General features: G+C 39.1%; 1 protein-coding gene across 2 annotated transcripts; it reads left to right on the forward strand.

Moving 5' to 3' along the window:
• Window positions 1-1,839: 1,839 nt before the first annotated feature.
• Window positions 1,840-13,741, forward strand: RB195_017206 (uncharacterized protein; the record flags this gene model as incomplete). 2 transcript variants are annotated; one of them, XM_064184102.1, is made up of 4 exons in its annotated part: window positions 1,840-1,985; window positions 2,357-2,477; window positions 3,658-3,791; window positions 13,585-13,741. In XM_064184102.1, 4 exons carry the CDS (start codon window positions 1,840-1,842, stop codon window positions 13,739-13,741), a joined length of 558 nt encoding a protein of 185 aa, XP_064039983.1. The 2 variants fall into 2 exon arrangements, with proteins under 2 accessions (XP_064039983.1, XP_013292009.2); XM_013436555.2 differs by lacking the exon at window positions 13,585-13,741 and having other exon boundaries at window positions 3,658-3,795.
• Between the last annotated feature and the right edge of the window lie 731 nt (window positions 13,742-14,472).

Consider the following 14,472-nt stretch of genomic DNA (forward strand, 5'->3'; position numbering starts at 1 on the left):
AAGTCTTCGCATTTGAAAAGTCCTTTTTTGTACCACCTAAAGTCTTCGGAGGGAATAAAGCGAGGTTTTTTTTGAAGAGAATATTGACCAGAGCGGAAAAATCTCAACCAACCTCAAAGGCATCACCCCACGAATCCGGGTGAAGCGGTGAAGCGGGTTTCAGGTGAGTTATGCCTATACGGGGTCGCAGATTGTGGAGAAGAGGGTGGTCCCGTCCATTTCTTCCTAATTGCCGTAAAGAAGGGCCCGGAAGATACGTGCAGAAGGATAGCGCGCTCCAATCGAACTCGTTGTAGAAAATAGCGCCCCAGAACGCTCGAAACCGCACCTTCCAAGCCTTTTCTTTACGGCGATTAGGGAGAAATGAGCGGGATCCTATCCGTTTCTGCAATCCACGATCCCGTATAGTATTTGGCCATCGGAAATCCTTAGCACGTCAGATTTGCGGGGTGATCAAAAATTAGAAGTGAACCAGAGATCTGATTGGTTTTAGTTGAGATAGGTGAAATTGAGAGGAGAGGTTCAAGATTTGATGAAAAATATCGATTATAAGAGAAATTATTTTGTAAAAAAACTTTGTATTCTGCGGTTGATCAGGAGATCGGGATCCTTATTCATTCTTTATCGGTTCTGATGAAAATCACTGTCATAAATTAATCATAAAAGGAAAATACTTTACAAAATACATCCTACCTTAAAGTAACTCACTTTAGTGTGATTGATAAGTTTGCCGTAGGGACTACACTGTGTGGTAGGGTTAAATATGTCCTATGCGAGCTCACCGATAGCTCGATAAGAGATCCTGTACGATACCCCCGCCACGCATATGTACATATTTTGCTTAGAGCACTTGTGTGGCGCAGAGGCGCGTGGCGATCTGTAGATAAGACTACACAGATTTATGATGGTGACGTTGTGCGTTACGGTTTTTTCTTTCGCTGTGATGCGAAAAAAGTCTTTTAAAAATTAACGGACTGGCTGATTTCGAGGAGCCGGTTTGCGTAATTGCTTGGATATGTTCAGAAAAAAAAGAAACGGATCCACAGTTGATTCTGTTTTGGGAAGATTTTTACGAGTTGTATCCAATATTAGGATGGTAGGAGAATTTTTAGCATAGAATTGGGAAAATCGGGAAGGACGATTACAGTAACTACAGTAATTGTAGTAGGTAACACGTGCAGACGTAAATCTAGAAGCGGAGTAGTTAGAATACTGTATGTGGTAATAAATCTAGGAGTTTCAAAGTGATGCAGCTATTTTTATTTGTTTTTTTATTATATTACAGTTTTATTTAACTTATTACATTATTTTTTTTATTATATTCACCCAATCAAGTCCCCTCAGCTTACTTATACACTGAACAGCCACCGAAATAGTGAGAAAAGAAAAGTAGAATGAAAAACAAAATAAATTAAAGAACCTAAATTAAAACATAAAAGTTAAAATAAGGTAATGACGAATATAAAATGATAAAAACAAATGATAAATTCATGAATACAAGAATAAAAATGTTGTAAAATAGCAGTCCTCAAATCTCGAAATCCCAGAATCCAGAAAATCAGAAAAACTCCTGATTAAGACACTAGTGTAGTATACAGTAGAAATCCATTAAAATTTGTTAGATGCTCATCTATTATAAAATTGCAGTGTTCTAATATTCTCCAGCACCATTTTTCGGGAATCTACTGCCCACATCATACCAAAACCTGTGGCGTGCCCGCTACGCTCGGATACAGTAACCCAGTGTTCGCGGGGGCGGGCGTGACCGATGATACCCTCTTGTCGTTACCTCATTCCTTAGTTGGTGTTGATCCTACGTACCTGCTGTCAAAGATTGACATGGCCTCTTGGGATTATCCTTATTTTCCGCTACAAGCCTTCGAGCTACATTCACCCGGCTGTTCTCTGCCATTGCCTCATCATAGCTTACACGTCCCGGTGCAACAGAACGCTAATCACAGCCCGCAGTTTAAGCAGTCTACTAGGTGAGCATCCAGAAAAAATACTCATCCAGGTCTTATGTATTTTATGATCTATTTATTTGTTTGTTCGTTTATTTGTTTATTTGCATTCCACGAAGGGAACAAGAAAAATTACTACTTGACCTTTTTTAAATAAAATAAAATAAAATAAATAGAAGTAAAATGGTGAAATTCTTACAGTAAAATAGCGAAATTCTTACAATTTGACACATCTACATTCTAGAAAGCAAAAGGAAAGGATACGGGTGGTACAGTCCAAAATTTTTGGAATTTAATTTTACTTTGTTTTGTTTTATTTGATCCAATTTTAAAAAATCTGCATTACTAGTATTTGCTGTCGGTAAAAGTGAACGATCCGAATGTTTTCGTTACAGGACCATCACGAAATCGCGACGCTATCAACCTCCACCACCACAACTATTAAGAATGCGACGAAGTGCTGCGAATGAGCGAGAACGACGCCGAATGAACACATTGAATGTCGCTTACGATAAGGTTCGTTCGAAAAAAAAACTTTTTTTTCGGATTTCAGAGAAATTATATGATTCTATGAGAGGAAAGATTGAGATGAAAAATGGATGACGTTTTTTTTCGCAAAACGAAAAAGGGAACCCTATCAAAAAGCTTTTTTTTGAGAAGTTGAAAATTGCAAATTTTCGTTGAAAAGCTGAAAAATTGCTATGCAGAAGGTATAACGATAACGATATTGTATCATAACTGAGATCATATTGTACAAAACACTATCCGGATCAGTGTGGGATTTGTGAAATTTGCTGTGACTGCACTTGTAGAATCTTATTATACGGTCGGTATTGTAGTTGTTACGGTAATATTTGCATACATAATTGCCCTACAGTATGCGTACGGTAATAATCTCACACATTTTCCGAAGAAAACTCGTCATAAATAGGGAGGTAACAATACAATAATTCAAGGCAATACTGTATTTTTTCTACATTAGTCAGTTAGCGAAGTTAAATCCACAGACCCTCAGGAATACCACATCCTTTTCTCTCTGTTTATTTTTTTTCTGTTAAAAAAAACGAAAGCAACTTTTTCTTGAAGAAACATCGGAAACTCCCAAAACATAGTAGCCAGTAACTCTTATTGACGAAAAGCTTAGCTCTTAGCTACATTTCTATCTGTTTGTTTGTTTGTTTGTTTACTTAGTTATTTAATACACGAATTATTGAGGTCAACGTAGCTAAATTCCCTTCAAAATTGTTAGTGAGCAAATTGTTGGCGAAAAATGAAGATTATTAACGAAGCAATCAATTATTTTCGGGTGGACTGTCAGAAATTTTTGAATTCTCTACGACGAATCGCACGCGATACCGTATCATCGTCATCAACAAGCTGCTGCTAAGGCGCCACTCAAGGCCGACTAGTTGAAGACACGCTAATGAATGATTTAATGTCGACGTTAGATATGCACATTTCGCGCACCTGTTGTCTTTTAGCCACACGATTGCTCTGCTTCTCTGACACGAGCATTTTTTTTTGTCGGAGACGCAGGGGAAAACATAGAGAAACAGAGAAGTAGAGATCGAATTCTATTCCAAATCCTTTTCTTCTGTTAGATAAATAGTAGATGTTTTTTCTTGTAGTGTGAAGAGATCACTGCACCACTACATGTGTAAGTACACAATATTCAGTTTACCGTCTCTCGTTACAGTTACGTACCGTACTACCCGAAATGGATTCCGGTCGTCGCCTGTCGAAATACGAAACACTTCAAATGGCTCAACAATACATTGCATGTTTAATGGAAATTCTCGGCGAAAATGCTGGGAATCAAACCCCAGAAAAGTAAACGATCGATACGGATCAATACTTCTTTACATCTTTCTCTGCTCACATTCCTACTTTGTGCACGTTTATGGGTATATTATGATCTTTGTGTTCTTGTTCCATTGTGGTTCTAACCAGTTTTGAATGAATATTTCCAACGTATATAGATTATCGTGTAGGTGAATTTGCGAAAAGTCGAGGACAGCTATTAGCGGAACAGTAAGACAAGAAAAACTTGGGGTTTGTGACAGAGACATGTATTTAGATTTGCATTTTAACTGCATTGATTTTTTCTTCGAAAAAATTCGAAATGAAAAGAAAAGACGACGCTAAGAAATTCCTGAAATAATTGAATACTAACTTGGATGCATGTTGTGGACGTTTGTGGAAAAGCAAAGCATGTAGATCAAATTTGCTCTTTACTCCGATTTTATGAGAGATCAGAGTGGGCGTGGCTTAAATGCATTCGTAGATAAAAAAAAATACATTTTTCTCGAATGAGTTGTGGTGTGTTTAAAATGAGTGCTCATATGACAATTAATTTCTTCAGAGTCCTCTTCAAAAAGGGGAGTTTGGTTATCATTGATTATTATTTATTAAAGGATTATTGATTCTATTTAAGCCGAAGTATTCCTTTTCCCCGTAATAAAACACTTGTTTCTGCTAAGGGAAAAGTGTTGAAGTTTAACCAAAACCAACTGCGCCTCCATCGTGTCGCTCGTAAATTTTTCAAAAACTCCCTGATCAGCGATTTTCAAACAAGTTCGTGTAGTTCTTTTTTTTCGACGAGCGAAATGATTAAAAAAAGAGTACGTAAAAAATGCGTAAAACACGTAAAAAACGCACAAAGCTACTTATTAAGAGCTGCGTTCGTGTACGTTTTACGATGTGTCGCGTGCGCCTTCGATGAACTAGACCCGTCTCGGCGGAGATCTTCACGACAGATAGAGGAACTCAAAGCGTTTAGCACCAGCGCGGATCCACTACGGTCAACTACCAGAAGTCACGGCTAATTACACGAGTTTCAGAGTGAAAAATTACGAGTTCCGTGCCGTAATCTCGGATCGCCGGGATCTGAGGTGCCGACGCGCACACAATTAAAGGGCGCAAAGTTCATGAAAGGACAGCCGCCGACAGGGGGTGTTTTGACGCGTGCCGACGGCAACTAATTCAACGCCGATGCTATTCACTTCGGCTGCAAACTTCAACAGACAATAAATTAAATGACATGGTATAAAGGTGGTGGTGTGTGTATCCGCGGATCCGGCTTCGTTTATTGAAAATATTCTTTTCAATCCCTTTGAAAAGTCGACGAAAGCGCGCTTTTTTCTCTTATGTATCTGCGACGAAACGTTTTTCCTGAGCTATGTAATGCGTAAGGGAAAAGTACAGTTTCTTATGCTTGGATGCGATTTTCTGGAATTTTCCGCAGATTGGGGAGAACTTCTTCAACAATACATACGTATGTATTAGCACTGGAAACAAGTTAAATTTTATTGGAAGATAATAACTCCACTTAGCAGGAAAGAAAAGTGAAAAAAATTAAGGAGATAATGAAAAATAGCCGTAGAAAAGTGTTCGAGTCACCGGCGAGCTGGATTGTCCCACGTGACCAATGCCGTCTAAGAGTCAAAGGTGAGTTTAGTACTCTATGAAATTTTTGCGACCGACAGGGACAAATGCAAAAAAAAGTAAAAAAAAAAACTACTGCTTTCTCCCTTCCTCGAACAAATTAACGAATAAAGGCACTATTTTCTTGTAACAATGATTTTTTGGAACCTTAAAAACGAGTCCTTTTTCCACTGTAATTGGGAATGACGAAAGTGTAGTCACTTAGAATGGCATCCACATCAAAATATGCACAGTTTTTTTTTCTCAGAAATATTGAAGCTTAATTAAATTTGTTTCACAGATCCAATCATTTGAGTTGAGGGTTTAGCGCATTTGGTAAAAAGTTTGGCTGTGATTCCACAATGAATAGCTTGAAACCGCTGTGGTTTCATAAAGCCAATCACTTCTGGATCGATACGTTGGTCCCGGATCTGACTAGGAGATCAAAATCAAAACTAAAAAAGTCATTTTGAGTTTTTTACTCTGCATACGCTTTTTTTAAATACTAATTTCGATTTCGAAGCACTTCTCAACGATATCCAACGCCGGACACTTAATCCTTCAACATTTCCATCCTTTTGTTAGATTATTACCCTAACTGAATACAGAAACATGACTCATCGGCTCATTTTACGGGAGCCCGGCTATAAAAATCAAATAATGAAAAAATAAAAAATAAGAGTGAATAATAAAATGAAATATAAAAATTACGAACAGTCGGACAATCATTTATGCATTGTAACTCAAATCCTCGACTACTCTCTTTTTGACCTACTTCGGATGAGGCCACGTGACTACATGCTGTGAGTTTGACCCATCTCAATGTCGTTCACTACAACATACCGATGTTCCTGCTCCTGTCTCTGTGACCCCAACTCAGTCAGGATGTATTTTTGAAAATACTCGTAATTCTCGGGTACTCAACTATTTTGTGGAGAATCTATCAAAAATCTTTATTCGTCTGCGCAAATTACCCTTCTGGGCAGTTCCGTTGCTCTGCTCGCTTTAGCTTACCTTTTTATTCTTTTCCTGAGACAAATATCGTGCTCTGTTGCTAAATAACTGTCGTTTTTTTCTTTTCTTTTAATTCTTCTTCTTAAAGTGATTTGTGTGTTGGAATTCTTCACATCTGTCGTCATGTTACGGTACTAACGTCGCACATGTGTTGGTTCGACGCTTTATCAAACAGCAATTACTGCAATTATCGGTGCTGGTGGCGTATGCGTTATTTGAATTGCGTATTCGAGCGGGAATTTGGAATTTTAATTTCGTCTTATCTTTTTGTCAGTCAACGAAAATTTTAAGAAAAATTTGAGAGTACAAACGCAACGCAATGTTTTCAACACTCATAAAGAATTTAGAATAAAGAATAAGTGATCTTAAGTAATTAAGGACATATGTACTAGTAATTTCGATTCAGAAAAAATACATTAAAAAATAGAGCCAACTTTTAAAGATGAAAAAAATCTTTAGAGATTCAAAAACGATTCTCCATCTATAATTTGCACATATATTCGATTATCGGCAATTTATTTGGGGACATTTTGACATTCTGTTGATTGTGTTCTACTTTTCTCTGCCATTAATCTATCATGCATTAAGAAAATAAAAAAATATATAATTTGCGCAAGTAGCAAGAAAAAAAGAAATATTTCGGTCATTGAAAGCACTTATCCTCTTGCTCTTGCGCGTGAACCCATTTCGTGCGTGCAGTTCCCAAAAAAAAAAAACGAGAAGAATAATAGAAAGAAAGAAAGGAAGAAAAAAAGAGTGAAAGAGGATTCTGTTAGAAACTGTGGTAGTTCGATGTGCTATATTTCACGTAATATTGCACCATATGTTAGAATTTGTTGATTGCAAAAATTTTAGGTTGCAAAACCAAAGTCTACCAGTTCTTCAAAGCGTTGCAAGATGAAAATTTTTCTATTTTTTATGTTTGTTTCGCTTTTTATAGGATATATTGCATGAATAGCCTTCAGCTAGCAGCTATAACAGATCCAAAGACCTTTTAGTTAGCGTAACGATTGCACTTACGCTAACCTATCCATCACTGTCAATGTTACCGTAGTCGGCTACATATGTATGTCAAAGGTCAGCACAAATCGTGTCGGCTCCCGAAAACGTAATTATCAACGATGCGCGCGCACATACGTAACGTATAAATCCGTGGATGACGCAATGTTATGCGCACCGAAAGAGTTGCCGGTGGCCAATCAAAGGGCAGGTGGCTGGTAATTGGCCGATGACCGACGCACGAAGTCAATCCACGCTCGCTCGCTCGCTCGCGTGTACGTTATGCGTTTGTGTGAGCTGACCAGATGCCGACATAGTCGATCGTAATGAGGTATGAAGAGGTTAATCACCGTCAACAATACTGTCATGGATTGTCGGCAAACACTTGTGGATCCTTGGGAATTTTAGGTTAAGTGTGTGAGGGAAAGAACATAGCATTACCTTATTACCAGTTCTTGTGTTAATTAACAAAGTAAACAAACAAACAAATAAGCATTTATGCAAAAATCGATAATTTACGGACTTGATCTAAGTGGTGCATTTAAAAAGGCAGATGTAACGCACTTGGTAAGAGGTATCGACTGCAACTGCATGATCAATGGTTCGATACCATTATAGTGTCAATCAACCTTTTCATCACTCTGTGACCGATAAATTGTTACCTCGATTAATTCAATCGATAAATTGTGTAAGGTCACGAAAGTACTGACTTGACACATTGGCAGACTTGTAGAATCTCAATGGTTCCGAACTGTTGTCGACCCGAAGAATCCCAAACGGATCGATACGCCGGAGACTTTAGGCTTTTTAATGGACTTAAAGGTTGATGATTCACAGATTCATAGATTCAGAGGGACGTTAAAGATTGTTGCAATTCATGCTAAAAATTCTCCATAAAACTCAATTTAAAACTGAGATCGATTGGAATGTGTCGACGTTTCCCGGACGTAGTGATCAAAACCTTCCACTTTATCATTTTTTCCAGAATTGATCAATTAATAAATAAGTCATAATTTTAAGTCACTTCACAGATAGTCGCAGGGTTTTTTCCTTCCATTTTTTCTTCAATTTCTCATTTTTTACATGTGTCAATCACGATGTCACTTTTCTTTGTGATTATGTGCAATGTACAAAATTTACTCGATCAAACTACTGACTATGGTGTTTCTGGTTGTCTTGTCAATGGAAATTCCTAGAAGTCTTTTCCTTGAAATTGGATAGCATAAAAAGTTTTTTCTTCAAGAGTTTTACGGGCTGTAAATTACGCGATTTCGTTAACCTCAAGATCGAAGATCGATCAGTGATGGGAAACGACACGATTGTAATAGTTTTCCTAAGTGTCTAAGACCATCTGAAAGAGAACAGGGCAGCTGTTGAGAAGACAGACGAAAATAGTTTGATAAAGGAATAGGAATAAAGGATTAATATGAAATATGATACAATGGAAAAGATTTCCAAGAAATATGCGAAACGATGATCTGCCGATGAGTCACGCTTTCTTACATACAGGCATTATTGTAACGAACTGGTGTATGATCTGTTTGAGTGAATTTTTTCCTGCAAAGATCGGAGATATTTCATCCTTTTCATGGATGGGTTCGGGGAATGAGTAGAGGCACTGCATAATCGAAATGTTTCTGGAATTTTCAGGAGGTATTGGCGAAACCGTACAAATGCGATAGATCAAATCATTTTTACACTTAACCTATAATCCCAATTTAGAATCGGTGTATTGAAGAAAGGCTACGGTAGAACCCTCTTCTTGAAAATACCTTGTCTAACGAAAAACTTAAGACTTCCTAATTTCCGTTACTCGTACGGATGTGAAGAGCCACTATTCACTAACTTAGCGTCCGGCTAATGCCGCACATCGGAATTCTAGTGGTTCTCGCTCCGCCCCCCTTCACTGATCAGTAAAAGTTAAAAGTGGTGCTACTTTCTGTGAATTTATGCCACAAAATTGAATTTTTCTTTTACTAAAAAGGCGTTTTTCGTTTATTTTCGAGAAATTTACACACTTATGAAAAATTTAATGGTTTTCTTCTCAATGGGGTCAGTACTTCACTTCTAGAATAATGAGAATATTCGAACTAATTATACACCTACACTCCTTCTGCACCGTTGCAATTTGGAAACCATATTCGAACTGTAAACGTTATCATCGTTCTGAGAAAGTTAAGGTTTTACGTCGGGCCAAGTGAATTACAAGCTCTTTCTGTTTAAACAGCTGTTTGCATGGCTGCTTCGAGTTTCTGAAGAAAGGATGTTACCAACCTGAGACAGAAGTGCATGCATCCATGCAAGTAGACGTGCAATCCTCTTGCAATTATTGCCCGGTACTGCTATACCAATAATTGTGCAGCTTCCGATTCTTGCGCCTTCGCACTAGCTGTGTAGCTCCCCAGACTTTCTGTCCTTGGCGCACCAATTCTTCACACCAATTCGACGCCGTGGGATCTGTTCTTCTGTTCACTAGTATTTCGTCCCACCCACATGCATATCATAGCGTGACAGACCAAGCTCTTTATTTTAGAGCATGATGTTCCTCCCTTCTATATCTCTTTCCTGAGCTTTTCTCGTCTTCTTCTCCAACAGTTAACAAATAATGGTATGATAGCGCCAAATAACGTGAAAGTGGTCTTCATAAAGGATAAAATGATAAAGTGTCTGGCGTTAATCAATCCGCTTGGGATGCGTCAGCACGTTCACTTCAATTAAGTGTCGGTTGAGGTTTACGAAGTGTAACTGGCCTAAACATGCGGGCACCAGTCGATATGTCAGTTCATTGTTTGTATCCTCTCAGACAAGTATGGTACTAATTTTTCGATCCCAGAGGAATGGAATTCTTGATGAGCATTAGGGAGGATTCGAACCTCCTATCAATCATGGAGACACAGCGGAACCGCGATTGCGATACAACCCCTATAAGTCGTCTTCATAGTGATGAAAATAAAGATTTTACGTCAGATCACGCAAACAGCTACTTTCTACCAAAGCGTACGTCTGCATGCATGTATACAATTTCTGAAGACATCATCTGGTAAGCATGATAAGTGTAACGTATGGAAGGATGGACATGGAGGATAGGAGTGCATTTCGGTGGCTCATTATGCAGGTAAGCCATCCTACTTCATTGCAGTACTTTTTGGCGTTGATGGAACATAACGTCGTTATAAAAGCGAAGGATTGGGGAGAGGGGGAAAGCAGGTGGGACCCATCTTAATCCCTCTCTAATTTCTAGTAGCGGTATTCAGATGACGCCATGGGATAGGTTCTACTGCCTTCTCCGGGAACTTACCTAACTGACCCCGTTAAACAGGTGCCACCCAATCCTACTGCTTCATGGCGCGGGCGCACCACTGAAAGACTCAGGAAAAAGAAAGGTGGACATTACTCTTGGGATAAGCGCGTCTACCTGACGCTGAAGAACCCGTTCTTTCCATCTTTCTGCTTGGGCGCACAATATAATGTTGTAGGACTCATCCCACCATATCTTTCCGCCTTCACCATGTCAGCATCGTAAAATTCGCAACGACTGTCAAACTCACTGCCTTCTGACACAAACCTGCTCATTCGACTTCGTGAGAACCGTCTTACTCCGATCTCACTTTTTCATGGCAAATGCATATTCGGGCTCTCCCTACACACCACAAAAAAAGCTTCCCACAACAGCATGAAAAAACAGGAGCACTGAATTTTCGCAATTTTTAACAGAAAAGACGAAACAAATACAAATTCACACGGAACGGAATAGCAAACATAATCAATCCACACAGAGAAACAGAAGAACTCTTCGAGAAAAAAGGAAAAAAAGATGAAAGCATTCAAAGAACAATGAAGACAAGTATTTAATCCGATGAGAGGATTAGAAGTACGACAGATTTCAATTTTCATTTCTTTTTTGTCGTGGTTAAGTTAAACTCTTAACAATGACATGTACTCCCTGCAACGAAATTTGGGGAGGTAATCGTTATTTTTAAAAATGTTACATCAGTCTCAAAGTCAATATGCTACAAAAGTCAAAGGTCCGGAACGGTGACTTCGGTTTCGAAGATGAGGAAGTTTCCGGTCGGTCTCACAAGAACAAAATGAGGGTAATAACTGAAGCTGATACGAGTAGAACCGCGCTAGAAGTTGTTGAAGAGCACAACGTAGGCCACACCACCCTACCCTTGCTCGGCGTCAAGTGGATTTCTCGTTTTGACACCATCTTCAAATACCTACGTTATCTCAGATATAAAAACAATAACGAAAGAAGCAAGAGCAACGATTGATTGAGTCCAAAAAGCTTTTTAAATGACATTTCGTGACCGCATTTGTCAAGGATTCTACTATATAATATAACATTCCGAGACACTACAAATTTGAAAAACTGAACAATGAAAGCTTTTCAGAATACAGTGTTTAGAATTTTGTAACCAATTTTTCATTTTTTTCCTGCTCCTGAAATAATTCAAAAATTGAAGGTGAACGCCCAGAATGTACAACAAAAGAAAGATTTCTACATGATAGAAGATACCATCTTTATATGTAACAAAAGTTTTCTCTTCCAGATTTCTTGGTCTTGTCAACCTTAGCGGAGTTTAAATATTGCCCATGTTCGACTGTCTTTGAATCTCGGCATGTTGAAACGTAGTTTTAAATTGATTTTCCTGAGCTGTAGCCAAGATTGTTATTGATCGCCTTTATTAAACAACGGCTAACGTTTCGGCGCTATCGCCTTCGTCAGAGCCTGGAAAAATCAAAGCCATTAGTGATTTATCTTCTCTAGCGCCTCATCACCTTACAGAAAGCATCCAGACGATATGCAAACTCAAACAGCAACATAAAGGGTTAGTGCTTACCTCATTAGCTAGTCCTGGTAACGCAACAGACCACCACGTACCGTACCGGAGTTTAAATAGTTTTTCTAAAAATAATTCCGTAGTTTCTTTCCAGCATTTTTCCTGACTTCATTACTGTGACGTATCTATTAGTGGAAGTAGCCTCCTTCTTCTTCACAGACGCGCGTGATATGATATTATGGATGAGACTTCATTTCTGTAAAAATGATACTCCTAGCGTTTCTTTAGCTTGGGTGATACTAGATGTTATCGGAGCGATGTTATCAGAAAAGCGTAGATGGTCTACCTGCCAACCATCTATCCTCGCTCCCATCTCGTCCATTCCAGCTTCCCCATTGTGATCGCGAGAATGGCTGTGATCATTTTAGGAGAGATCGTATCACCCTGTCGAATACCTCTCTTCGCGTCAATGATGAGATTCTTGTAGATTCTCGAAATTCCCATCGTGAAGTTAGTGTACGACCTTTGTAACCTTTGTTCTGAGTAAGAACGCATAGGATGTTCAAGACTTCCATGACTGCTTCTGTCTCAACTGATCAACTCTCGAGATACTTCGATGAGTTTCGAAACAGCATGGATGCAGTCTGTCGTCCTGAATCCTTCACGAAACCCTGTTTGCTCGCATGCCTGTCCGTCATCTAACACTATTTTAAAGACCACTCTTGTGAAGAGCTTGTAGTCAATGGATATTATAAGCAGATTGGGCGATAATTCCATATGTCATGTGGATCCTCCTTCTTATACAACAAGATGTAATGTGATAGTCCCGTTTAATCAAAAAAGGAGAGAGTTACTAGTGTATCTTTATTTCACTTTATTCGCCAGCACGTTTTACTGCAGTTCGTAATCGCTGAGGATTCGTAGCTGGTGAGGTTTTGGGGACGCTTTGTATGCGGTACAGTGACTTGCGGGTGACACCCAATGATCAAGTCATCGGTTTTATTTCCCGGACAAGTCTGAAACCATTTTCTCGACTGCGGACCTGAAAGGCTTGGAGGTCACAAGGACGGCTTCGAACCATTGTCCGGCTCCGGAGGCATGAAAGTTCGGTGGTCACAAGGACTTCTTCGTACCACTTACCGTGCCGCTACGGGTGTTATCCGATTTAATTGTCTGATATTCAATTTTTATCAAGTTGTACAGCGTGATATCGACTAAAATTTTGAGACAAAGATGGGCTGAACCACCGTGCAGGCTGTTCATGTTTACACCGCATTTATTTTCCCAGAGCGGACATGTATTGCAAAGTTGTGAAAAAAAGTAGCACATATCATGTGTACATACGAGATGTATTTTCATTTTTCTTTTGCATTTTTTGAAACATAATTTGTTGCATATTCTAGGCTTGTACCATATGTCCAAATAGAAGAACGTTCCGGAATTGTCAGAGAACTGGATTACGATGAAATACTGGTGCAAATCAACCGCATCATGGCTCTTAACAAGAAAGCTGTGACTCCATTTAGGATGTGCATTAAAGGCATCAACCCACAAATCTGAGGTGGTACGCATTTCAGGTGGAGTATTCGTATACGGGATCGTAGATTGTCGAAGGGTGATTCCGTCCATTTCTTCCTAATTTCTGCAAAAAAAACGGCCAGGACGATACGGCTTCGAGCGATCCGGCGCGCTATTTTCTACAACGAGTTCGATTGGAGCGCGCCAGTCTTGTGCACGCGCCGCATCTTCCGGGCCGTTTTTTACGGCAATTAGGAAGAAATGGATGGAATCACACCCCTCTCCATAATCTACTATCTATTATAAGAATACTTCTCCTGAAATCCGTACCACCTCAGATTCGTGGAGTGTTGTCTTTAAGGAGGGAGAGCATGACATAGTACTTCTGCTGCGAGTGCACGGACGGTGCCTTGAAGCTGCCTTTGAAGTCAGGGAATTCTTTCATACCATTAGGGTAAAAAAAAATTGGTTTCAGTCTCGTATAGGGGGTCAAAACACTGGTTTGACACATATGTACATAGGCTAGCCCCTCAATTCATTGTTTAGACTAAACACGCGTTTGTAAACCTCAAACGATTCGGAAATCAAACAATCGTTTTTTTTTCACTAATTTGTCATACTTTGCTAATGCAGTAATCGTGTTACTTTTCTTTCATCTTACGTGCAAATTTTCAAAAAATTTTCGAACTGCCAACGATGACGTTTTTGATAGTGCTGTCAATAAAAGGAGTCCAGGAAGTCGTTTCTTTGCAATTGGGTGTCGCACACGTTTT

The sequence above is a fragment of the Necator americanus genome, chromosome II, assembly GCF_031761385.1.
Source record: "Necator americanus strain Aroian chromosome II, whole genome shotgun sequence".
Taxonomy (NCBI): Eukaryota; Metazoa; Nematoda; class Chromadorea; order Rhabditida; family Ancylostomatidae; genus Necator; species Necator americanus.